Raw genomic sequence first — 17,673 nt, 5'->3', positions numbered from 1 at the left:
GGCCAATGGGCACCTCCCGCTCGCTTCCTGCCCTCGGGCGCCCCCGGGTGGCGCCACCGCCCGTCTACCCTTTGGCGCCCCCTGGCGGCTCCGCCGCGGGCGGCGGGGCGGGGCGGGGCGGGGCGGGGCGGGACCGGGAGGCGGTGGCGGCGGCGGCCGGACGCGACGGGCTGAGCCTCCCCCGCCGCCCCCCGGTGCCTGGGCCGGGGATGGGGAACGTCGAGAGCGCGGACGGGGAGGCGCTGCCCCGGGGCCCGGGAACGGCGGCGGTGGCCCCGGGGGGGCCCGGGCTGCTCGGGCCGGGCAAGATGCCGATGCCGGAGCCCTTAGAGCTGGAGGAGCGCTTCGCCCTCGTGCTGGTGAGAGACCGACCCCCGCCGCGCCCCCGCCTGTCTGCCGTTGCTCCCCTCCGGTTCCCGGTGCGCTCCCCGGTGCACTTCCCCCGTGCTCCGTCCCTGCTCCCGCTGCACCTCCTCCGAGTCCCACTGCGCCCCTCCGGTCCGTCCCTACCCGGGACCCCTCCCGGGCCGGACACGCCCTGCCGCCGCGCTCCCCTCCCGGCGTCCCGGCACCGGCGGGGACGGCACCGGCGCCCGGAGGGGCCGGGAGCGGGCGGGGAGTGCCAGTGCCCGCGGGGCCGGGCAGTGGCCACGGGGCCGGGGGCAGCCCCGGGGGAAGGCCGTCCCGGGACAGCCCCGGGGCATGACGCCACTCCCGGTGCCACCGGGACTTTTTGACCCAGGAAAGTCCCAGCGAGGTGGCACCACGGCTCCTCTGTGGGTGCGGGATCCCCGTGGGTGCGGGATCCCCGTGGGTGCGGGTGCTCTGCGCGTTCCCTGCTCTGCTATCACAGCCAGGGCGGTGGCCTTCCCACAGTGGCCACTGGCCAAGGGTTCGATGCTGTCCTGTGGCCGTCCCCAGCCAAGGCTCAGCAGTGACCCTGTCCCCACGCCACGATCCCCGTGCCATCGGGGACTACCAATGCCATGGGGCCACCATGTCCCACCTCACGGTGCAGCGGGGTGACCCCATGGCCCGATGGGGTGGCCCATCCACAGTGCTGGCACAGGGCTGCCTTTTTTTGGGGACACCATGGACCGTGACACCCGGGGCACACAGCCCCCACTGTCCCGGTGGTGGCCGTAGCCAGCGGAAGCTGTGTCTGGGCAGGAAATGCCGAGCATGGCCCCGTGGGCCTCTGGGAGCCAGAACCAAGGGGTACTGGGGGACACCAGTATCCCCAGTGAGGGACTGCCCCACCGGTGGTGGGTGGCACCCGCCGGCGGGGCTGTTGCCCGTCCCTGCATCCCACGCAGGGCAGATGTGGCAGTCGGTCCCCGCAGGGCCGGTGGTAGGGATGCATCCTGCCAGCCGACACTGGGTGAGGGGGTGGATTTTGGGGGTGACGGCACCAGAGGTTCCTCTGGTGCTGCCACCCCCAAAATCCGTTTTCCCCCCCTGTGTCGTCATTGCCCGGTGCCATCCCAGCTACTGCCATGGAGAAAAATATTTCATCATGTGATGGGGCTGCAGCGCCGGTGGCCCCCGAAGGGGCGGGATCGGTCCCCGGTTGTCCCCCAACTCCCTGGTAGCCCCTGCTTCCTGGCGGGGGTCTTACTCCGGGGCCAGCTGGGGGGGGTGGTCCCTGGTGGGGGGCGGTAGCGGAGGAAGTGCCGGGCCGGGAGCGGCCCCGCTCCCGCCACAAAGGCAGGAAGCCGAGCGGCGGGAACGCCAGCAAGGGCGGCTGCACTTCAAAGCCCCCCGGTGTCCCCCACCCCCTCCCGGGGCCTCCGTGTGTCTCCCCCCCCCACCCCTGCCACCTCTGTCCCGGGGGTGTCCTCGTGATTTTGCCGTTGGCCACGGTGTCCAAATAATCCTGGCCCCATGGGGAGGGAGGCACCATCCCCGTCCCCGTCCCCAGGGCAATTTTGGGTGTTACCCATCCTGGTGGTGACATCCCCGCTCCCATGGGACTGTGTCTGCCCCCCCAGCGGTGTGCGACCTCGCCCAGGCTCTGCCCTGGTTTCCTGTGGCTCCGCGGGGCCGGGGTGACCAGGGGAGGGATAATTTTAGCTTCCATGGGGTGGGTGGAGTGTCGGCACCTCTCAGCTGCAGCGGTGGCTGGATCCTGCTGATGGTGCTGCCCGTCGCATCGCCCGCCGGGGTGGCATCACCTGCCAGGGCAGCCCCAAGCCTGTGCCCATCCTGTATCCCCAGTTTCCACCGTGGCATCCCATTTGTGTCCTTGGCGATACCGGTGGCCCAGGCTGCATCCTGCCCCCGGGGTTCCCCCTGACAATGCCCAGCGCCCCGGTGAGCCGGGCTTTGCGCTGCGGTTGGGGAGCGGAGGCTGTGGTTTGCCGGCGAGGAAGCGGGCGCAGACAGGAAGGACGCCTTGGCACTGGAGAGATTTGGTGCTGGCATGTGGCACTGGTGGCACTGCTGTCCCAGTGCCCCACATGTGGCCCCATGTCCACCAGTGCTTCCCAGTGCTAGGGACCCTGGCCATGCCATGGGGCTGGGTGCCTGGGGGGGACCCTAGCTGTGCCGTGGGACTGTGTGCCCTCAGGGGAGCAGTGTCCCCATGTCCCCCGGGGTGACACCCCCCCGTCTGCCCACAGAGCTCTATGAACCTGCCCCCAGACAAAGCCCGGCTCCTGCGCCAGTATGACAACGAGAAGAAGTGGGACCTCATCTGTGACCAGGTGGGGGCCTTGGGGTGCCATAGGGGGTCCTGGCAGGGGGCTGTGCTGCCATGCTGGTGTCACCAACCCCCCCGTCCCCTCCCAGGAGCGGTTCCAGGTGAAGAGCCCCCCCCACACCTACATCCAGAAACTGCGCAGCTTCCTGGAGCCAGGCGTCACGCGGAAGGTGAGGGGCTGAGAGGAGTCGGGGGGGGATTGGGGGGTCTGGGAGGGAGATTGGGGGACTGGGGGGGGCATGGCTCAGCCTTGCTCTGCCCCCAGAAGTTCCGGAGGAGGGTGCAGGAGTCAACCAAAGTCCTGCGCGAGCTGGAGATCAGCCTGAGGACAAACCACATTGGGTGAGCACAGCATCCTGGTGGGGTGCGGGTTCCTGGGGGAGGTTGTGGGGTCCCGGTGGGGGGGCACAAGGTCCTGGGACCGGCCCTATTGCAGCTGCAGGGGAAGTCGGAGGTGCTGCAGGAACTGGGCCGGTTCCTGCCCTGGCCATGCCGGGGGCCAGGGCTGCCAGCAGGCAGGTCCCGGGGGCGGATGTCGCGGGCGGATGGGACGGCGATGACGCCCTGCGTGAGGCAGCATGGTTGGATCCTGCGTGGCTCCTCCCGGCACTGGGGGGCTCAGCACTGACCCTGAGCTGGTGGTACCCCTACCCCGCGCCAGCAGCTCATCCCCTCTGGCACTGGGGGGATGCTCCAGAGCTGCACAAGGGTGGCTGGAAGGACTGTGGGGTGTTACTGGGGATGATGGGGATGTCACCAGTGGGTGCCCAGTGGTGTGCTTGGGGTGGCTCGTGCACGTGCCAGGCGGTTCCCTGCTGCCGGTCCCGCTGCGGCCGTGCCATTTGGCTCTTCCCCGCCTGCAGCCTGAAAATAGCAGCAGCCGGAGACAGGAAACAGGCTGGGGCGAGGGGCTGGCAGTGGCAGGAAAAGGGTGGCCATGGCCCCCCCCAGCTCACCCCCGGCTCCCGCTGCCTGACACACCGCCTCCGGCCCAGGCAGGTCTGCAGGCAGGGGCATGGGCAGGCGTGGGGACCCCTAGGCTGTGTACGCACCCCCTGCGCTCACAGTGCTCCTGGGTGTACCCCCCCCCTCCATGCACACTGCCCCCTTCGTGCTCACACCCCCCGCCCAGTGCAAGCACACCCCCCTCATGCACACCCCGCCTATGCAAGCAGTCCCTCTCCCTATGCACCCCCCTCCACACAAATCCCATGCACGCTGTCCTTCTCCCTGTACCCCCCCGCCATCGGCACCCCCATGCACTCCCCACCCCCAAGGGACACCCCCTCCATGCACATGCACATCCCATACACACTATGTGCACCCCCGCATGCACCACCCCACCCAGCCCCCAGGCACATCCCGGCCAGGCTCCTTGCCCTGCGCAGCGCCTCACACAGCCTCCCAGGGGGCCAGGACCCCCCTGCCCTCCCCACCCCGGAGTGCCCGGGGCTGGGATGGGGTGCAGCTTCCCGCCTTGCTCCCAGGCCCAAGCCCTCCCTGCCCTGCAGCTGGCAGATAAATCTTCACCGGTGCTGGCACTGGTGATAGCAGAGGTGCTGCAACTGCCGTCAGAGCCCTGAGACGCCCCTGCCGTCCCTTGCCCACCCCTGCACCAGGCTGGGGGTCCCTATGGGGGGGCGGGTTTCAAACCGAGGCGGGGAGTCCCCGGCTGCTGCGGGCCCTGATGGGTGGCTGGTGCTGTAGGTGGGTGCGTGAGTTCCTCAATGATGAGAACAAGGGGTTGGACGTGCTGGTGAACTACCTGTCCTTCGCACAGTGCGCCGTCATGTGAGTAGGGTGCTGGGGGTCCCTGGGTTGCAGGGGGGGTCTCTTGGTGTTGGGGGGCTGGGATGTGCAGGGTCCTCGTGCCCTGTGGCAGCTCCCTGCTGTGGGCAGCCGATACTGCTGGGTCCCTTATCGGCACCAGGGCAGCCTGGCCGGCACACAAGGACCCGCCTGCCGTGGGGTCCTGAGGGACACGGGGATGCTCAGCCCCCTCCTGCCTGCCCGGGCTGGGGATGCGGGTCCCAGGGCCACCCTCGCGCCTCTCCCTGCCCTGCTGCTGCCCAGCCGCCACCTGCTTCAGCGCTTGCCGCGGTGGCTGTGTCGCTCCGCGCCGAAGCCGTGTGTCCCCCCCGCCGCACGCGTGTCCCACCCAGGTTGGATTTTGAGGGCCTGGAAGGCGGTGAGGATGGCGCGCTGGAGAAGCTGCGCGCCTGGAGCAGGTCCATTGAGGATCTGCAGCACCCCAGCGCCCTGCCCGCCCCCTTCGCCAGCAGCCTGGCCCGCTCTGCCCGCCAGACCGCCCTACGGTAGGTACCCGCCGCGCCGACCAGCTCCCCGGTACGGCCCCCGCAGCTGCCCCGCTCTGCCGGCTCCAGCCGGCCATGGCTGCATGCCCTGCCACACACTGTCCTGCCACAGTGTGCGCCGGGCCGTGCCCCATCCTGCCATGGTGTGTACCGTGCCATGTGCTGTTCTGCCATGGTGTGTGCCACACCATCGTGCCCTGTGCCATGCGCTGTTCTGCCATGGTGCAGGCTGTGTGCCCACTGCCTTGCAGTGCATGCTGTGCCATGCGCTGTCCTGCCCGTGGTGTGTGCCAGGCTGCGTGCCATCCTGCCGTGGTGTGTGCCATTGCACAATCATGGTGTGTGCCATACCATCGTACTCAGTGCCCTGCACCATCCTGCCATGGCATGTGCCATCGTGCTGGGTGCCATGCCAAGCACCGTCCTGCCATGGTGCGTGCCATGCCATCGTGCCCTGTGCCATGCAAAATCCTGCCATGGTGCATGCCGTGCCATGCACCATCCTTCCCAGTGCCATGCCTCGCCCGTGGCGCATACTGTGCTGTGTACCATCCTGCCCTGCGGTGCGCACCATGCTGTGCACCAGCCTGCCTGTGTGCTGTGCACCATTGTGTGCATAGCACGTGCCTTGTCCTGTGTGCCAGCTGTCCCGTGGTGCTCCCCCAGCACCAGGCTGTGCCTTGCCTTTGGTGTGGCTGTGCCATGGCACGTGCCACGTGTGCCGTGTCCCGTCCTGCCGGCCTTGCGCGCCATCCCCTGCCCACCTGCAGCAGCTCCGTGCTGCTGTCCCCATCCTGCCCACGCCGCCTGCCCGACCCGCTGCCTGCCGCAGCCATGCTGCCTCTGCTCGACCCCGCTCTGGCTCTGTCCCCTGCGCCCCGGGGTAACGTGCCCCATCTCTGCTTCCAGGGCCGGGCCCCCCCCCTCTCTGGCTGCGCTCTCTCTCTCTCTTCTCCGCACCCGCCTCGCCGCTCACCCGCCGGGTAAGTACCGGCTGCCCGGGGCCGGCCCCGGCACTTGCAGCGGCTTTGCTCCGCGTCTCCACCAGCCTCTGTCCCTCTCGCCCCTCCGGCCGCTTCTCTCTGCCTCTGCCCCTCTGAAAACCCCGCTGTCCCCATGCTGTCCCCACCCTGGTCCCCATCGTGGTCCCCATGGCGGGGACGGTTCCTGCCCAGGCGAGCGCTGGCGGTGCAGCACTGGCAGTGTGAGGGTCCTGCTCACCGGCACCCCGTGTCCCCCCAGTTATGGCACGCTGCCAAGCCGCAGGGCGCTGAAGAACTCACGCCTGGTGAGCCAGAAGGACGACGTCCACCTCTGCATCATGTGTCTCCGAGCCATCATGAACTACCAGGTACCGCTCTCCCGTGGCAGGGACACACACCAGTGCCACCGCGCCAGCGCTGCTGACACTGTCCCCGCTCTGTCCCTACAGTATGGCTTCAACCTGGTCATGTCCCACCCCCATGCCGTCAATGAGATCGCTCTGAGCCTCAATAACAAGAACCCGAGGTAAGGGGAGATCTGGCAGGAGGGGGGTCCCCAGCGGCCGCCGGGTGTGACGGTGCTGGTGCTGCTCTGCCCCAGGACGAAGGCGCTGGTGCTGGAGCTGCTGGCGGCCGTCTGCCTGGTGCGGGGCGGCCACGAGATCATCCTGGCTGCCTTCGACAACTTCAAGGAGGTACTGGGGGAGCGGGGGCAGCAGGAGCGGGCTGGGATGGGGAGGACCAGGGGGAGACAGGACCAGGCTGGGATGAGGGCCCTGGGGGCACCAGGATCAGGCTGGGATCGGGGACCAGGACCCAGGGAATGGAGGAGGAACTGAGAACACCAGGCCCAGGCTGGGATGGAGGGACTGGGGGTTGGGGGGGGTAGGGCAGAACCAGGCTGGGATGGGGGCACTAGCACTGGTTTGGAGGGACTGGGGGAGACAGGACCAGGCTGGGATGAGAGCACTGGGGGCACCAGGATCAGGCTGGGATTGGGGACCAGGACCCAGGGAAGGGAGGACCTGGGAACAACAGGAGCAAGCTGGAATGGGGAGTCTGGAGCGCAGCGGATGAGGGGATCAGGGAGGATAAGGCTAGGCTGGGACAGGGGTCTGGGGACACCAGGACCAGACTGGGATTAGGGGACTGGAGCCCAGGGGATGGGGCCTGGGGTGGGAGGGTCCAAGCCAGATTAACCCCATGTCTGCGGCTTGCTCAGGTCTGCAAGGAGAAGCACCGCTTTGAGCGGTTGATGGACTATTTCCGCAATGAGGACAGCAGCATCGACTTCATGGTGGGATGCCCGGTTGTGGGCGAGAGGGAGAGTCTTGGGGACATCAGGGGGTGCTGTGGGGGGGCTCCTGGTGACCCCAGTCCTGCCCGCAGGTCGCCTGCATGCAATTCATCAACATCGTGGTGCACTCGGTGGAGGACATGAACTTCCGTGTCCATCTCCAGTATGAGTTCACCAAACTGGGGCTGGAGGAGTTCCTGCAGGTACGGGGGGTTGGGGGCCAGGGGGCGCTGCCCTGAGGAGCTCCCCCATCCCTGACGCCGCCCCGATGCCCACAGAAGTCGAGGCACACGGAGAGCGAGAAGCTGCAGGTGCAGATCCAGGCGTACCTGGACAACGTCTTTGATGTGGGGGGGCTGCTGGAGGACGCTGAGACCAAGAACGTGGCCCTGGAGAAGGTGGAGGAGCTGGAGGAGCATCTGTCCCACGTATGTGAGCGCAGGGGGACATGGGGATGCTCCTCACCAGGTCCTGGGGCATCCCCTCCCGGGGTCTGCCTTTGCCCCTGGGGAGGCTGGTGGTGATACGGAGGCGTCCCCAAGCTGGCGTCACAGCCATATTCCCCCCTGCAGCTGACAGAGAAGCTGCTGGACCTGGAGAACGAGAACATGATGCGGGTGGCGGAGCTGGAGAAACAGCTGCTGCAGCGGGAGAAGGAGCTGGAGGTGGTGAAGGTGCGTGGAGGGGGCCATGGGGGTCGTGGGGGGTGTGGCAGGGTCCCGGCTTCTCCCCCCCCCCCATCCTGACGCTCGCTGTCCCTAGGAGACCTACGAGCACACGAGCCACCAGGTCCACACACTGCGGCGAATGATCAAGGAGAAGGACGAGGCTTTCCGGCGGCACTACGGCTCCGAGCCGCCCCCTGTGCCAGGCAGCGAGCCCCCTCCCCAGCCCGAGCCCGAGCCCCCAGAGGAGGCCCTGCGGCTCCCCGTCCTGCCCCCTGTGGAGGCTGCACCCCCGCCACCCCCCCCGCCACCCCCTCTGCCGCCCCCCGCGCCCCCGCTCCCAGGTGAGGATGGGGGGCTCTCCACAGCATCCCCAAAACTGGGACATCCCAGAGCCGGGCTCCCCGGGGCACCCCCAGGATGGGCTGGAGCTCCAAGCCCGGGGTGTCCTTGGTGCTGGGCCACTCCCAAGGCTGGGGGCTACCCAAAATGGGGCCGTCCCTGCTGGGGCACAGTCTCACCCCCTCCTCCCTCCGCAGGCAAGTGCCCCCCAGCCCCACCGCTGCCTGGGGCTTCCCCCTCCATAGCTCTCACTGTCGGGCTCTCGGGTAGGTGGCAGGGGCATGGGGACTGTGGGGACAGGGAGGGCATGGGATCCATGGGGATAAGGGAGGGGGTGTGGGGACTGTGGGGATGGGGACAGTGCAGGGACCATGGGGACAGGGACAAGGAGGGCATGAGGACCTTCATGATGGGGACAGAGGGTGCAGGGATCATGGGGATGGTGATGGTGCAGGGACTGCGGGATGGGGACAGGAAAGGCGTAGGGACCATGGGGTTGCGGACAGAGAGGGTGCAGGGACCATGGGGACGGGACAGAGGAAGGGGAGGAGTTGCAAGCACCAAGGTGTTGGGGTTGCAATGGCAAAGGGCCGGGTGCAAGGACTGTGGCGCAGGGATGGGGTGCCCCAGGGGGTGGTGGCAGCTTGGGACCAATGCAGCAGGTTCGGGTGGCTCAGGGTGGGCACAGGATATGTCCCCCTGCCCTGGTGGGGGCTGAGCCACCTCCTGCCCCGCTGACAGCTATCCGGATCAAGAAGCCCATCAAGACCAAGTTCCGACTGCCTGTCTTCAACTGGACGGCGCTGAAGCCCAACCAGATCAGTGGGACAGTGTTCAGTGAGCTGGACGATGAGCGGGTGCTGGAGGTGAGCCTGGAACCCTGCCCGAGTAGCCGGGTGGCCACTGCCACCACTGCTGCCACCTCTGAGACCACTCTCATCCCACCAGGACCTGGATCTGGAGCGCTTCGAGGAGCTCTTCAAGACCAAAGCGCAGGGTCCGGCCCTTGACCTCATCTGCGCCAAGAACAAAGGGTCGCAGAAGGTGGCCAGCAAGGTGACGCTGCTGGAGGCCAACCGGGCCAAGAACTTGGCCATCACCCTGCGCAAGGCGGGCCGCAGCGCTGAGGAGATCTGCAGGGCCATTCACACGTACGTGCCCTGCTCCGGGGGGCTGGCTGGGGTGTGTGGGGTCCCTGGCAGGGTGCAAGCGTGGGGGTGGGGGTTCAAGGAGGAGCTGGCTGGGTGCAGGGGGGTTATTTGGGGTGCAGTGAGTCCAGACAGGGTGCAGGAGGTGTGTGTTTGGGCTGCAATGGGGCCAGGCAGGGTGCAGGGAGGGTGTTTGGGGTGCAGGGAGCCCAGGTAGGGTTCAGGGGTCCAGGTAAGTTTGGGGGGGGGGGGGCTGGTTGGGGTGCAGGGCCGCAGGGGGTCTGGCCAGGGTGCAGTGGGGAGCCAGTCCCCGATGGTGTGGGTGCGGGGCAGGTTCGACCTGGCGACGCTGCCGGTGGATTTTGTGGAGTGCCTGATGCGGTTCCTCCCGACGGAGGCGGAGGCGAAGGCGCTGCGGCAGTACGAGCGGGAGCGCAAGCCGCTGGAGGAGCTGGCGGACGAGGACCGCTTCATGCTGCAGTTCAGCAAGGTGGAGCGGCTGCCCCAGCGCATGGCCATCATGGCCTTCCTCGGCAACTTCGCCGAAAACCTCCAGATGCTGACACCGGTACGGAGCTGGGGGCAGGGGGGATACACCCAGCAAGGGTGGCTGGACCCTGTGCCCCAGCTGAGCCCCCCCACCCCGTCCTGTCCCCCTGCAGCAGCTCAATGCCATCATCGCAGCCTCGGCCTCTGTCAAGTCTTCCCAGAAGCTGAAGCGTATGTTGGAGGTGAGTGCTGGGGCGTGGGGACAAGCTGAGCTGGAGTCCTGCCCTCTGTCCTCAGCGTAGGTGGGCAGGGGGGGGGTCCATGGGGAAATCTTGTTCCTCCCTGACCCCCACCCCCCCAATCCCTGGTGCTTTTCCCCTGCAGATCATCTTGGCGCTGGGCAACTACATGAACAGCAGCAAACGCGGTGCTGTCTATGGCTTCAAACTGCAGAGCCTGGACCTGGTGGGGGCAGCCCCAGACCCCCTGCGCGTGTCCCTGGGACCGCATGGGATCCCAATGGTCCCATTCCACAACCCTGATCCCCCCCCACCTCCAAAATCGTTCTGCAGCTCCTGGACACCAAGTCAACGGACAGAAAGATGACACTGCTGCATTTCATCGCGCTGACGGTGCGGGAGAAGTACCCCGAGCTGGCAACCTTCTGGCAGGAGCTGCACTTTGTGGAGAAGGCAGCCGCAGGTGCCCCCCCTGTGCCCGCACCCCCATCTCAGCCTCCCCTGGGGCTGTGGGTCCCCTGACCTGTCCCCCTCCGTCTCCGTCTCCGCAGTGTCCCTGGAGAACGTGCTGCTGGATGTGAAGGAGCTGGGCCGGGGGATGGAGCTGCTGCGGCGGGAGTGTGGGCTGCATGAGAGCAGTGTCCTGCGCGCCTTCCTGGCCGGCAGCGAGGGGAAGCTGGAGCGGCTGCAGAAGGATGCGAGGACGGCCGAGGTGAGGGCTGTGGGGCGGCTGCGCCTTGCATGGCCCCCGCACACTCCTTGGCACGCGTGCCTGGCTTTGCACAGCTCTCGTGCACACCTTCTTGGCATGCTACTTGTGCATGCCTTGCTTTTCCCGGCCCTCGTCTGTGCCTTGCTTTTCACACTCCTCATGCATGCCTTGTCACACATAGCTTGCACACACGGCTCTTGTGCACAGCTTGCCTTACACACTCCTTGTGCATGCCTTGATTTTCACAGCCCTTGTGCGTGCCTTGCTCTGCATGGTCCTTGTGCACACCTTGTCACACATGGCTTGCTTTGCATGCTCCTTGTGCACGCCTTGCCTTGCACAGCCCTCATCCACACCTCGCTTTGCACGTTCATTGTGCACGCTTGTCTTGCTTTGCATGCTCCATGTGTGTGCCTTGCTTTGCACAGTCCTTGTACACCCTTGTCATGCACACTTTACTTCTCACATTCCTTGTGCATGCTTTGCTTTTCACGGCCCTTGCTTTGCACACTCCTCAAGCACGCCTGTCTTGCTTTGCATGCTCCATGTGTGTGCCTTGATTTGCACAGTCCTTGTGCACACCTTGTCTCACACACCTTACTTTGCAGGCTCCTTATGTGTGCCTTGCTTTTCACAGCCCTTGTCCGTGCCTTGTTCTGCATGCTCCTCGTGCATGCCTTGCTTTGCACGCTCCTCATGCACATCGTGCCTTTCTTTGCATGTTCCTCGTGCACACCTTGCCTTGCACACCCCTTGTGCTGGGAGCCGCAGGAAGCGCAGCCCGTGGGTGACAGCCCCGTCCCCTGTCACAGGACGCCTACAACACTGTGGTGCGGTATTTCGGTGAGAGCCCCAAGACCACCCCCCCATCCATCTTCTTCCCGGTCTTTGTCCGGTTCATCCGCTCCTACAAGGTGAGGTGGGGCTGGGAGGGGACAGGCAGGGGGGGGTGGTGACACCAGTGATAAAGAGGGTGTGACAGTGATGGTTTCCACTGCCCCGGCAGGATGCAGAGCAGGAGAACGAGATGCGGAAGAAGCAGGAGGAGGTGATGCGGGAGAAGCTGCTGGCACAGGAGGCGAAGAAGCAGGAGAAGGTGGGCACATGGGTAGGCTTGGGGGGAGGGAGGGGTGGGAAAACGACACCGAAGGGACACCCGTGTCCCCAACCTGTGTCCCCTGTGCCTCCCTTGCAGCGGAACAAGTGGCAGCAGCAGGAACTGATCGCGGAGCTGCGGCGGCGCCAAGCCAAGGACCATCGCCCCGTCTATGAGGGCAAGGACGGCACCATTGAGGACATCATCACGGGTACGGCCCCTGCCCCTCCCCAGCCCTGATGCCTGGGTCCTGTCCGTGTGCGGGGAATGACGTCTCCCTGTCGTCCCCCCCGCCCGTGCGCCCCCTGCAGCGCTGAAGAGCGTCCCTTTCACGGCCCGCACCGCCAAGCGGGGCTCGCGCTTCTTCTGCGACCCATCCCACCACGACGAGTCCAACTGTTAGGCCCCAGGTACCTCCTGCATGCCGGGACCCCCTGGATCCCCCCCGGATCCTCCCCAGCCCTGCATGCCCCATTCTGCATGCTCCCTCCCCACATGCCGTCACCCTGGGGTGCTCAGCACCCCCCAGCCCCTCAGAGCGGAGCAGGGACCCAGCACAGGATCCTGGTGCAAGGCGGGGTTTCCGGCATGGGGTCTTTGATGCACTGCAGGGTCCCAGTGCACAACTGGATCCCAGCACAGGATCCCAATGTGAGGGTGGATCCTGGTGCAAGACTGGGTTACCAGCACTGGGGGGGGGGGTGGGGTGGGGTGGGGGTGTCTTTGCGGCAGTGTGGGGTCCCACTGCAACACCAGATCCCAGCATGGGATGCCGGTGCATTACTGGGTCCCAGGGCAGAGTCCCAGTGCACTACTTGATCCCAGCCTGGGACCTCGGCGCACTACTGGATCCCAGCCTGGGGTCCCGTGTGAGGCTGCACCCCAACTTGGTGCCTGGAGCACTGGCCCCGAGCTGCCTCAGCCCCACTGGGGGTCACCTGGGACCATCCCCAGGCCCAGGAGTCCCCTGACACTGTCCCTTCCATCCCACAGCCCGCAGGTGGATCCGCCTGTAGCCGAGTGAGGGTAAGGACCCCGGGTTGGGGCGGGGGGGACAGGCAGTGGGGGCCAGGCTGCCTCAGTTTCCCCTTCTCACCCCCCTCTGCCCCACAGGTCCAAGGGGAGGGCTCTGTCCTGCCCCCAGCACTGTGCAGGGACATCCCATGCCACTGTCTTCGCCTGGGCTTGCAGGTGGCATCCCTGTCCTCCCACCTGGGCGGGGGTGGGGAAAGGCGCGAGGCCTGGACCCCCCCCCTCCCTGCCAGTCTGCCCACAGCAGAGACCAAATTCTGTGGTGGGGGCCCAGCGGCTGTGGCTGACCCATGGGGTGTCCCCTTCCCATCGGGGTCTCCTTGTCCCCATGGGGTGTCACCGCCCCAGAGCCACTGTCCCACCACAGAGACCACGGGGCTCCCCCCCGACCCCGCGCTCGTCACTTTGACCACTGATGTGAACACTAATTGCCAAAAAAAAAGAGGGACCAAAGCCAGACCGGGGTGGGGGGTGGCTGGATGGTGCCCCCTGCCCCGACCCCTCCACCCCCCCCCACCCCCCGGTGACTTTTTGTACATGTGAAATATATGGAGTCTTTTACATCGCCACTGCCTGCCTTGGGGGGGAGGTGGGGGGTGTCAGATAAGAGGGGACCCAGGTGTTCCACGGAGCGCCCCCCCCCCCCCCCCCCCCGATAACCCCCTCCCACCCCCATGCCAAGGGTGGGGGTCCATTTGCTGGGGCGTGGGGGGGAGGCATGCATGTGGAGGGACCAGACCCTTAAGCAGGTCTTTGCAGCGGCATTATTAAACCTGCAGGATTGGGGGGGGGCACACCACCAGCCCCCCCCCCCTTCTGGGGTGGGGTTGCCCCAGTTTACCCCACTGCTGGCAGCTGTGGGGAATTGGAAGCAGCTTAAAGCCAGGGTGTGGGGGGGGCTACAGGAGGGGTGGAGGGGCAGGATTTGGCCCCAGGAGCAATGGGGGGGGGGGGGGGGGGGGCAGGATCAGGCCTTGGCATCAGTGGGGCAGAGCAATGGAGGGGCAGGATGGGCCCATGGGACGCCCCCGCCTCGAGCAGGGGGTTTGGGGCAGGATGCAGCCAGTGTATCTCTGCCAGCAGGGCTGAGGGGGGGAGCGGGGTGCAGTCACCGTGTCCCAAGGGAAGGTCAGGAAGGGTTTGGGGTGGCAGGATACAAGTCTGGCCTCTCTTGTCAGGGTACGAGGGGAAGGGGGCGGCCCCAGACCCCCCCACCAGCTGTGGCACAGTGGGGCAGGATGCAGCCCCCCCCCCCCCCCCCCCCCCCCCCCAGCGAGGCCGTTCTCTGGGCTCCCTCCCCACGCCTGCCCCGGGATTAGCCCTGGAACAGGGAATAAAAGTTTGCCCTAATCCTCTCCGGGGGATTTACCAGCACTGCCGCACCCATGGCCGCATCCAGCCCCGGCCCCCGCCGCAGCTCTGCTGGCCCTGTCGCCTTTTAATCCCTCCGTACAAGCCCGGGAGGCCTCAGTCCCCAGCTCCGTCCCCAAGTGCCATCGAAGATGCTGTGGGCAAAGATGCTGCTGTCCATCCATCTGTCCGTCTGTCTGTCTGCTGGGCTCGGGCCGGTTCCTATACCCTCTCAGTAGCCCCCTCAGCCTCCCGGGACAGCTGCCGCTCCTGCGCCGGGGCGGCCGCCAAACTCTCTGCCTGCAGCAGCAGGTTGCAGCCGAGGAAGAAGATGGCAAAGGCGACGGTGAGGCAGAGCACCAGGACAATGGCGATTTGGGCAGCCTCGGTCACCCGCAGGTCCCCCCAGGCTCCGGCCCGCGCGCTGGTGTTCATCTCCTTCTCCTCCTCCTCTTCCTCCCAGGAGCAGAGTGCAGGCGTGCAGGGCAGTGGCGGGTCGGTGACAGACGGGGAGGGTTTAAGTGATGTCAGGAACCGTCTGAGCCACCCGCATGGCCCCCCCTGACTCTTGCCCAGAAGCTGGATGCTCCCCCTGTCCCTCAGGCAGGGGAAGCTTTGCCCCCTCCTTGGTGCTGTGGAGGGGTGCAGAGTCCTGCATGGAATGGAGACTGCCCTGTACCCTCCCCTGGGTGCGCTTGGGGGGTGCCCCACTTGGGATATCGTTTCCAGGAGGTGGGCAGCAGTGACCCAGCCTGGGGATGTCAGCACCCGCCCCATCCCATTGCCCATCCCTGCCTCTCCCTGCACAGGGATGTGGCGGGGTCCCCCAGCTCAGCCTCAGTGCCTGTTTCTCTCCCATCCCATGGACACTGGCCCCATCAACAGCCAGGACTGGACCAGACTCCACCTGAAAGCAGAAATACTTTATTTTGCCCCAAAGGAGGCAGGGAGCTGTGCGTCGGGCCCCCCAGGGAAGCAGCTAAGTCCCAGAGATAGCAGTGCCACTGTGGGGAACACACGGTGACAAGGGACAAGGCTGGTGCTGGCCGTGCTACACAGCTGGAGAGCAGCTGCAGGCAGGGCCAGACGGGGTTCGGATGCCACGTCCCTTCTGTGCTGACCCCAGTGTCACTGTACTGGGCCATCATCCCTGCAGCTCTCTCCCCGAGGACTCACCACTCCTCTGCCAACCTGGGAGCCGCCCAGCCAGTTCTCCGAGCCAGGCGAGTGCCCCACGGTGCAAACCAAACCAGCAGCAACCCCCAATTAAGGGCCAGGCCAAGTCCAGCTCCCTGCAGAGGCTTTTTGGAAGCAGAGAGGTGGGAACCACGCCAAGATGCTGTCCCAAAGAGCCAGGACACTGTGCCAGAGAGGTGCCACCACCCGGGGTGAACCTGCCTCAGTGGCACCCGGCTCTACAGAGCCAAAGTGTCCTTAATGAGCCGGCGCATGGTGGTGGTGACTGAGGTACCCAGGGAGTCCGTGATCTGGTAGGAGATCTTGTACAGGTAGGGCTGCACGTCCTTCAGGCTGGTGTCGAAGACGTTGTCCACCTCCGACTGGGTGGGCATTTTGGGCAGGTACTCGTGGCGGTTCATCACCTCCACGATGTTGATGATCTTCTCACAGAGCTTCTCGCCCACCTTCTCCCGGCAGATCTGCCGCTCCTGCTCGTTAGCCAGGTTCACCACATTCACCTTGATGGTCCACAGCTCCCAGGGGATGCACTCATCCGAGAAGGGCCAGCGCGACTTCTTCTTCTGGTAGAACTCCAGGGAGATCTGCCCCATCCCGTCGCTGCCCGAGTTACGCAGCGCGTCCTGCCGAGAGCACACAGCCCTGCTCAGCTCAGGGCAGGCTGGGTGCAACCTTCCCCTTGCAGGCGAGGACACGGCACAGCCCTCGGGTTTTTAAGCTCCCACTTTTGGCCCTGCTGGGTTCCCATGGGGGTCCCTTACCTTGAACTCCCCGACAGCCTTGCGAAGGGCCCGATCCAGCTCCTCAGAGGAGACGCGGACGTAGGCAAAGTCGATGAAGTCGCAATCCACGTCCTGGGTGCCCACGGTGCCGATGGAGTAGGTGCCTTCCTTCTTGTAGTGGAACTTGCCGGTGCTGCGGTGCAGCAGGATGGTGTGGAGCACCGCCAGCATGGCCTCCTCCACCTGCCGACCCTCCACCGACACCTCCAGCACCTCCGCGCGGCAGTTCATGGCAGGAGTGACTGCAGGGGGGTCACGATGGTGGGTCCTGCAGGGAAAGAAGGGTGTCGGGGGCTTTAGTTGGGCCCCTGCTTGGGTAACAGCCCCTCTACCAACCCCTTTTACCCACCCCCTGGGGACCCTGGTTTCACAGCATGTGCCCTCCCCGTCCCACAGGGGTTCAGGCATCCCGGTCCAGCCCCTTTACACCCCACAGGGACCCAGGCGTCCGGGTCGGGCCCCCTCAACCCCACAGGGCCCCAGGCGTCCCGGTCTGGTCCTGTCGCACCCCGCAGGGGCGCAGGCGTCCCGGTGTGCCCCCCCCCCCCCACCTCGCAGGGGCCCATTAGTCCCAGTCCGGGCCTCTCCACACCCCACTCCCCCTTAAAGACTCTCCTTCGCTCCCCATCCCCCCCGGCCCCCCTCACCCCCAGCCCGGCCGCACTCACCGCCCGGGCCCGACCATCTGACGGGAGGAGGGAAGTGGGGCAGCCCACCTACGTAGGGGAGGTCGGGATGCACCATCTACCGAAAGGACGGCGCCTTCCGCTGCAGCAGCCGTGTTTCCTCAACCTACCCCTCTCTCTGTGAATTCTGCACCCAATGATGCCGGTCCGAACGGCGGTGCAACCACGGGAACGGAATTCCAGTCCCCGTTCTGCGGCCCGCGACCCCCCGTACCGCCGCCCGCTTGGTTCGTTCCGGGGAGGGGCACCACAGAGCTGGTCCTCCCGCGGCGCAGAGCGGCTCACTTCCGCGTGACGCTCCAGAGCGCACAGCGCCCCCTGGGCTGGAGGCTCCGGAGCGGTACTGCGGGGGACTGGGGGGGGTCCGGTGACCCCCAATAACCCCTGTGACCCCCGCAGTGCCATGGCTCAGGACGGGGGGGCCACGGCAACAGGGGACGAGGAGAGAGCACGGGGATGTACATGGGGACAGGGGCCACAGGATACAGGCAGGGACATGGGGCCACAGGGACATGGGGGGACACCCATATGGGGGCACGGGAAAAGCAGGGACACAAGGACACGGGACCACGGCAGCATGGGGGACGCGGGGACATAGGGAAAGGAGGGACATGGGGACAAACGCACACAAGGAACACA

The 17,673-nt window shown here is 66.5% G+C and overlaps 2 protein-coding genes across 2 annotated transcripts; one reads left to right on the top strand and one right to left on the bottom strand.

Moving 5' to 3' along the window:
• Window positions 1–209: 209 nt before the first annotated feature.
• FMNL3 (formin like 3) lies at window positions 210–13,452 on the top strand. The gene is made up of 28 exons (XM_074164822.1): window positions 210–359; window positions 2,622–2,705; window positions 2,791–2,871; window positions 2,967–3,043; window positions 4,409–4,492; window positions 4,864–5,016; window positions 6,259–6,367; window positions 6,449–6,525; window positions 6,601–6,694; window positions 7,222–7,296; window positions 7,389–7,499; window positions 7,575–7,724; window positions 7,869–7,970; window positions 8,059–8,305; window positions 8,501–8,569; window positions 9,045–9,169; window positions 9,252–9,454; window positions 9,785–10,019; window positions 10,114–10,182; window positions 10,325–10,405; window positions 10,513–10,642; window positions 10,731–10,891; window positions 11,704–11,805; window positions 11,898–11,979; window positions 12,064–12,198; window positions 12,299–12,397; window positions 12,981–13,013; window positions 13,101–13,452. Exons 1-26 carry the CDS (start codon window positions 210–212, stop codon window positions 12,388–12,390), a joined length of 3,078 nt encoding a protein of 1,025 aa, XP_074020923.1. The 3' UTR covers window positions 12,391–12,397; window positions 12,981–13,013; window positions 13,101–13,452.
• Window positions 13,453–15,272: 1,820 nt separating this feature from the next.
• On the bottom strand, window positions 15,273–17,038 carry ATG101 (autophagy related 101). Its single transcript, XM_074164987.1, has 3 exons — window positions 17,017–17,038; window positions 16,328–16,616; window positions 15,273–16,189 (listed from the first exon to the last, which is right to left on the bottom strand). The coding sequence occupies exons 1-3, from the start codon at window positions 17,031–17,033 to the stop codon at window positions 15,785–15,787; spliced, it is 711 nt and encodes a 236-aa protein (XP_074021088.1). The 5' UTR covers window positions 17,034–17,038; the 3' UTR covers window positions 15,273–15,784.
• Window positions 17,039–17,673: the final 635 nt, after the last annotated feature.

This window comes from Numenius arquata, chromosome 29 (assembly GCF_964106895.1).
Source record: "Numenius arquata chromosome 29, bNumArq3.hap1.1, whole genome shotgun sequence".
Classification (NCBI taxonomy): domain Eukaryota; kingdom Metazoa; phylum Chordata; class Aves; order Charadriiformes; family Scolopacidae; genus Numenius; species Numenius arquata.
Note: the sequence above shows the minus strand (reverse complement) of the source record. Positions and strands in the feature narration are given on the sequence as shown.

What these genes read in the sequence shown, in the direction of transcription:
- FMNL3 (XM_074164822.1), top strand. Translation starts at nt 210, where the DNA reads ATGGGGAACGTCGAGAGCGCGGACGGGGAGGCGCTGCCCCGGGGCCCG. An exon ending in CCTTCGACAACTTCAAGGAG is followed by an intron (nt 6,695 to 7,221) that starts GTACTGGGGGAG and finishes CGGCTTGCTCAG; the next exon opens with GTCTGCAAGGAGAAGCACCG. An exon ending in AGGATGCGAGGACGGCCGAG is followed by an intron (nt 10,892 to 11,703) that starts GTGAGGGCTGTG and finishes CCCCTGTCACAG; the next exon opens with GACGCCTACAACACTGTGGT.
- ATG101 (XM_074164987.1), bottom strand. An exon ending in AGGCTGTCGGGGAGTTCAAG is followed by an intron (nt 16,190 to 16,327) that starts GTAAGGGACCCC and finishes TGCTCTCGGCAG; the next exon opens with GACGCGCTGCGTAACTCGGG.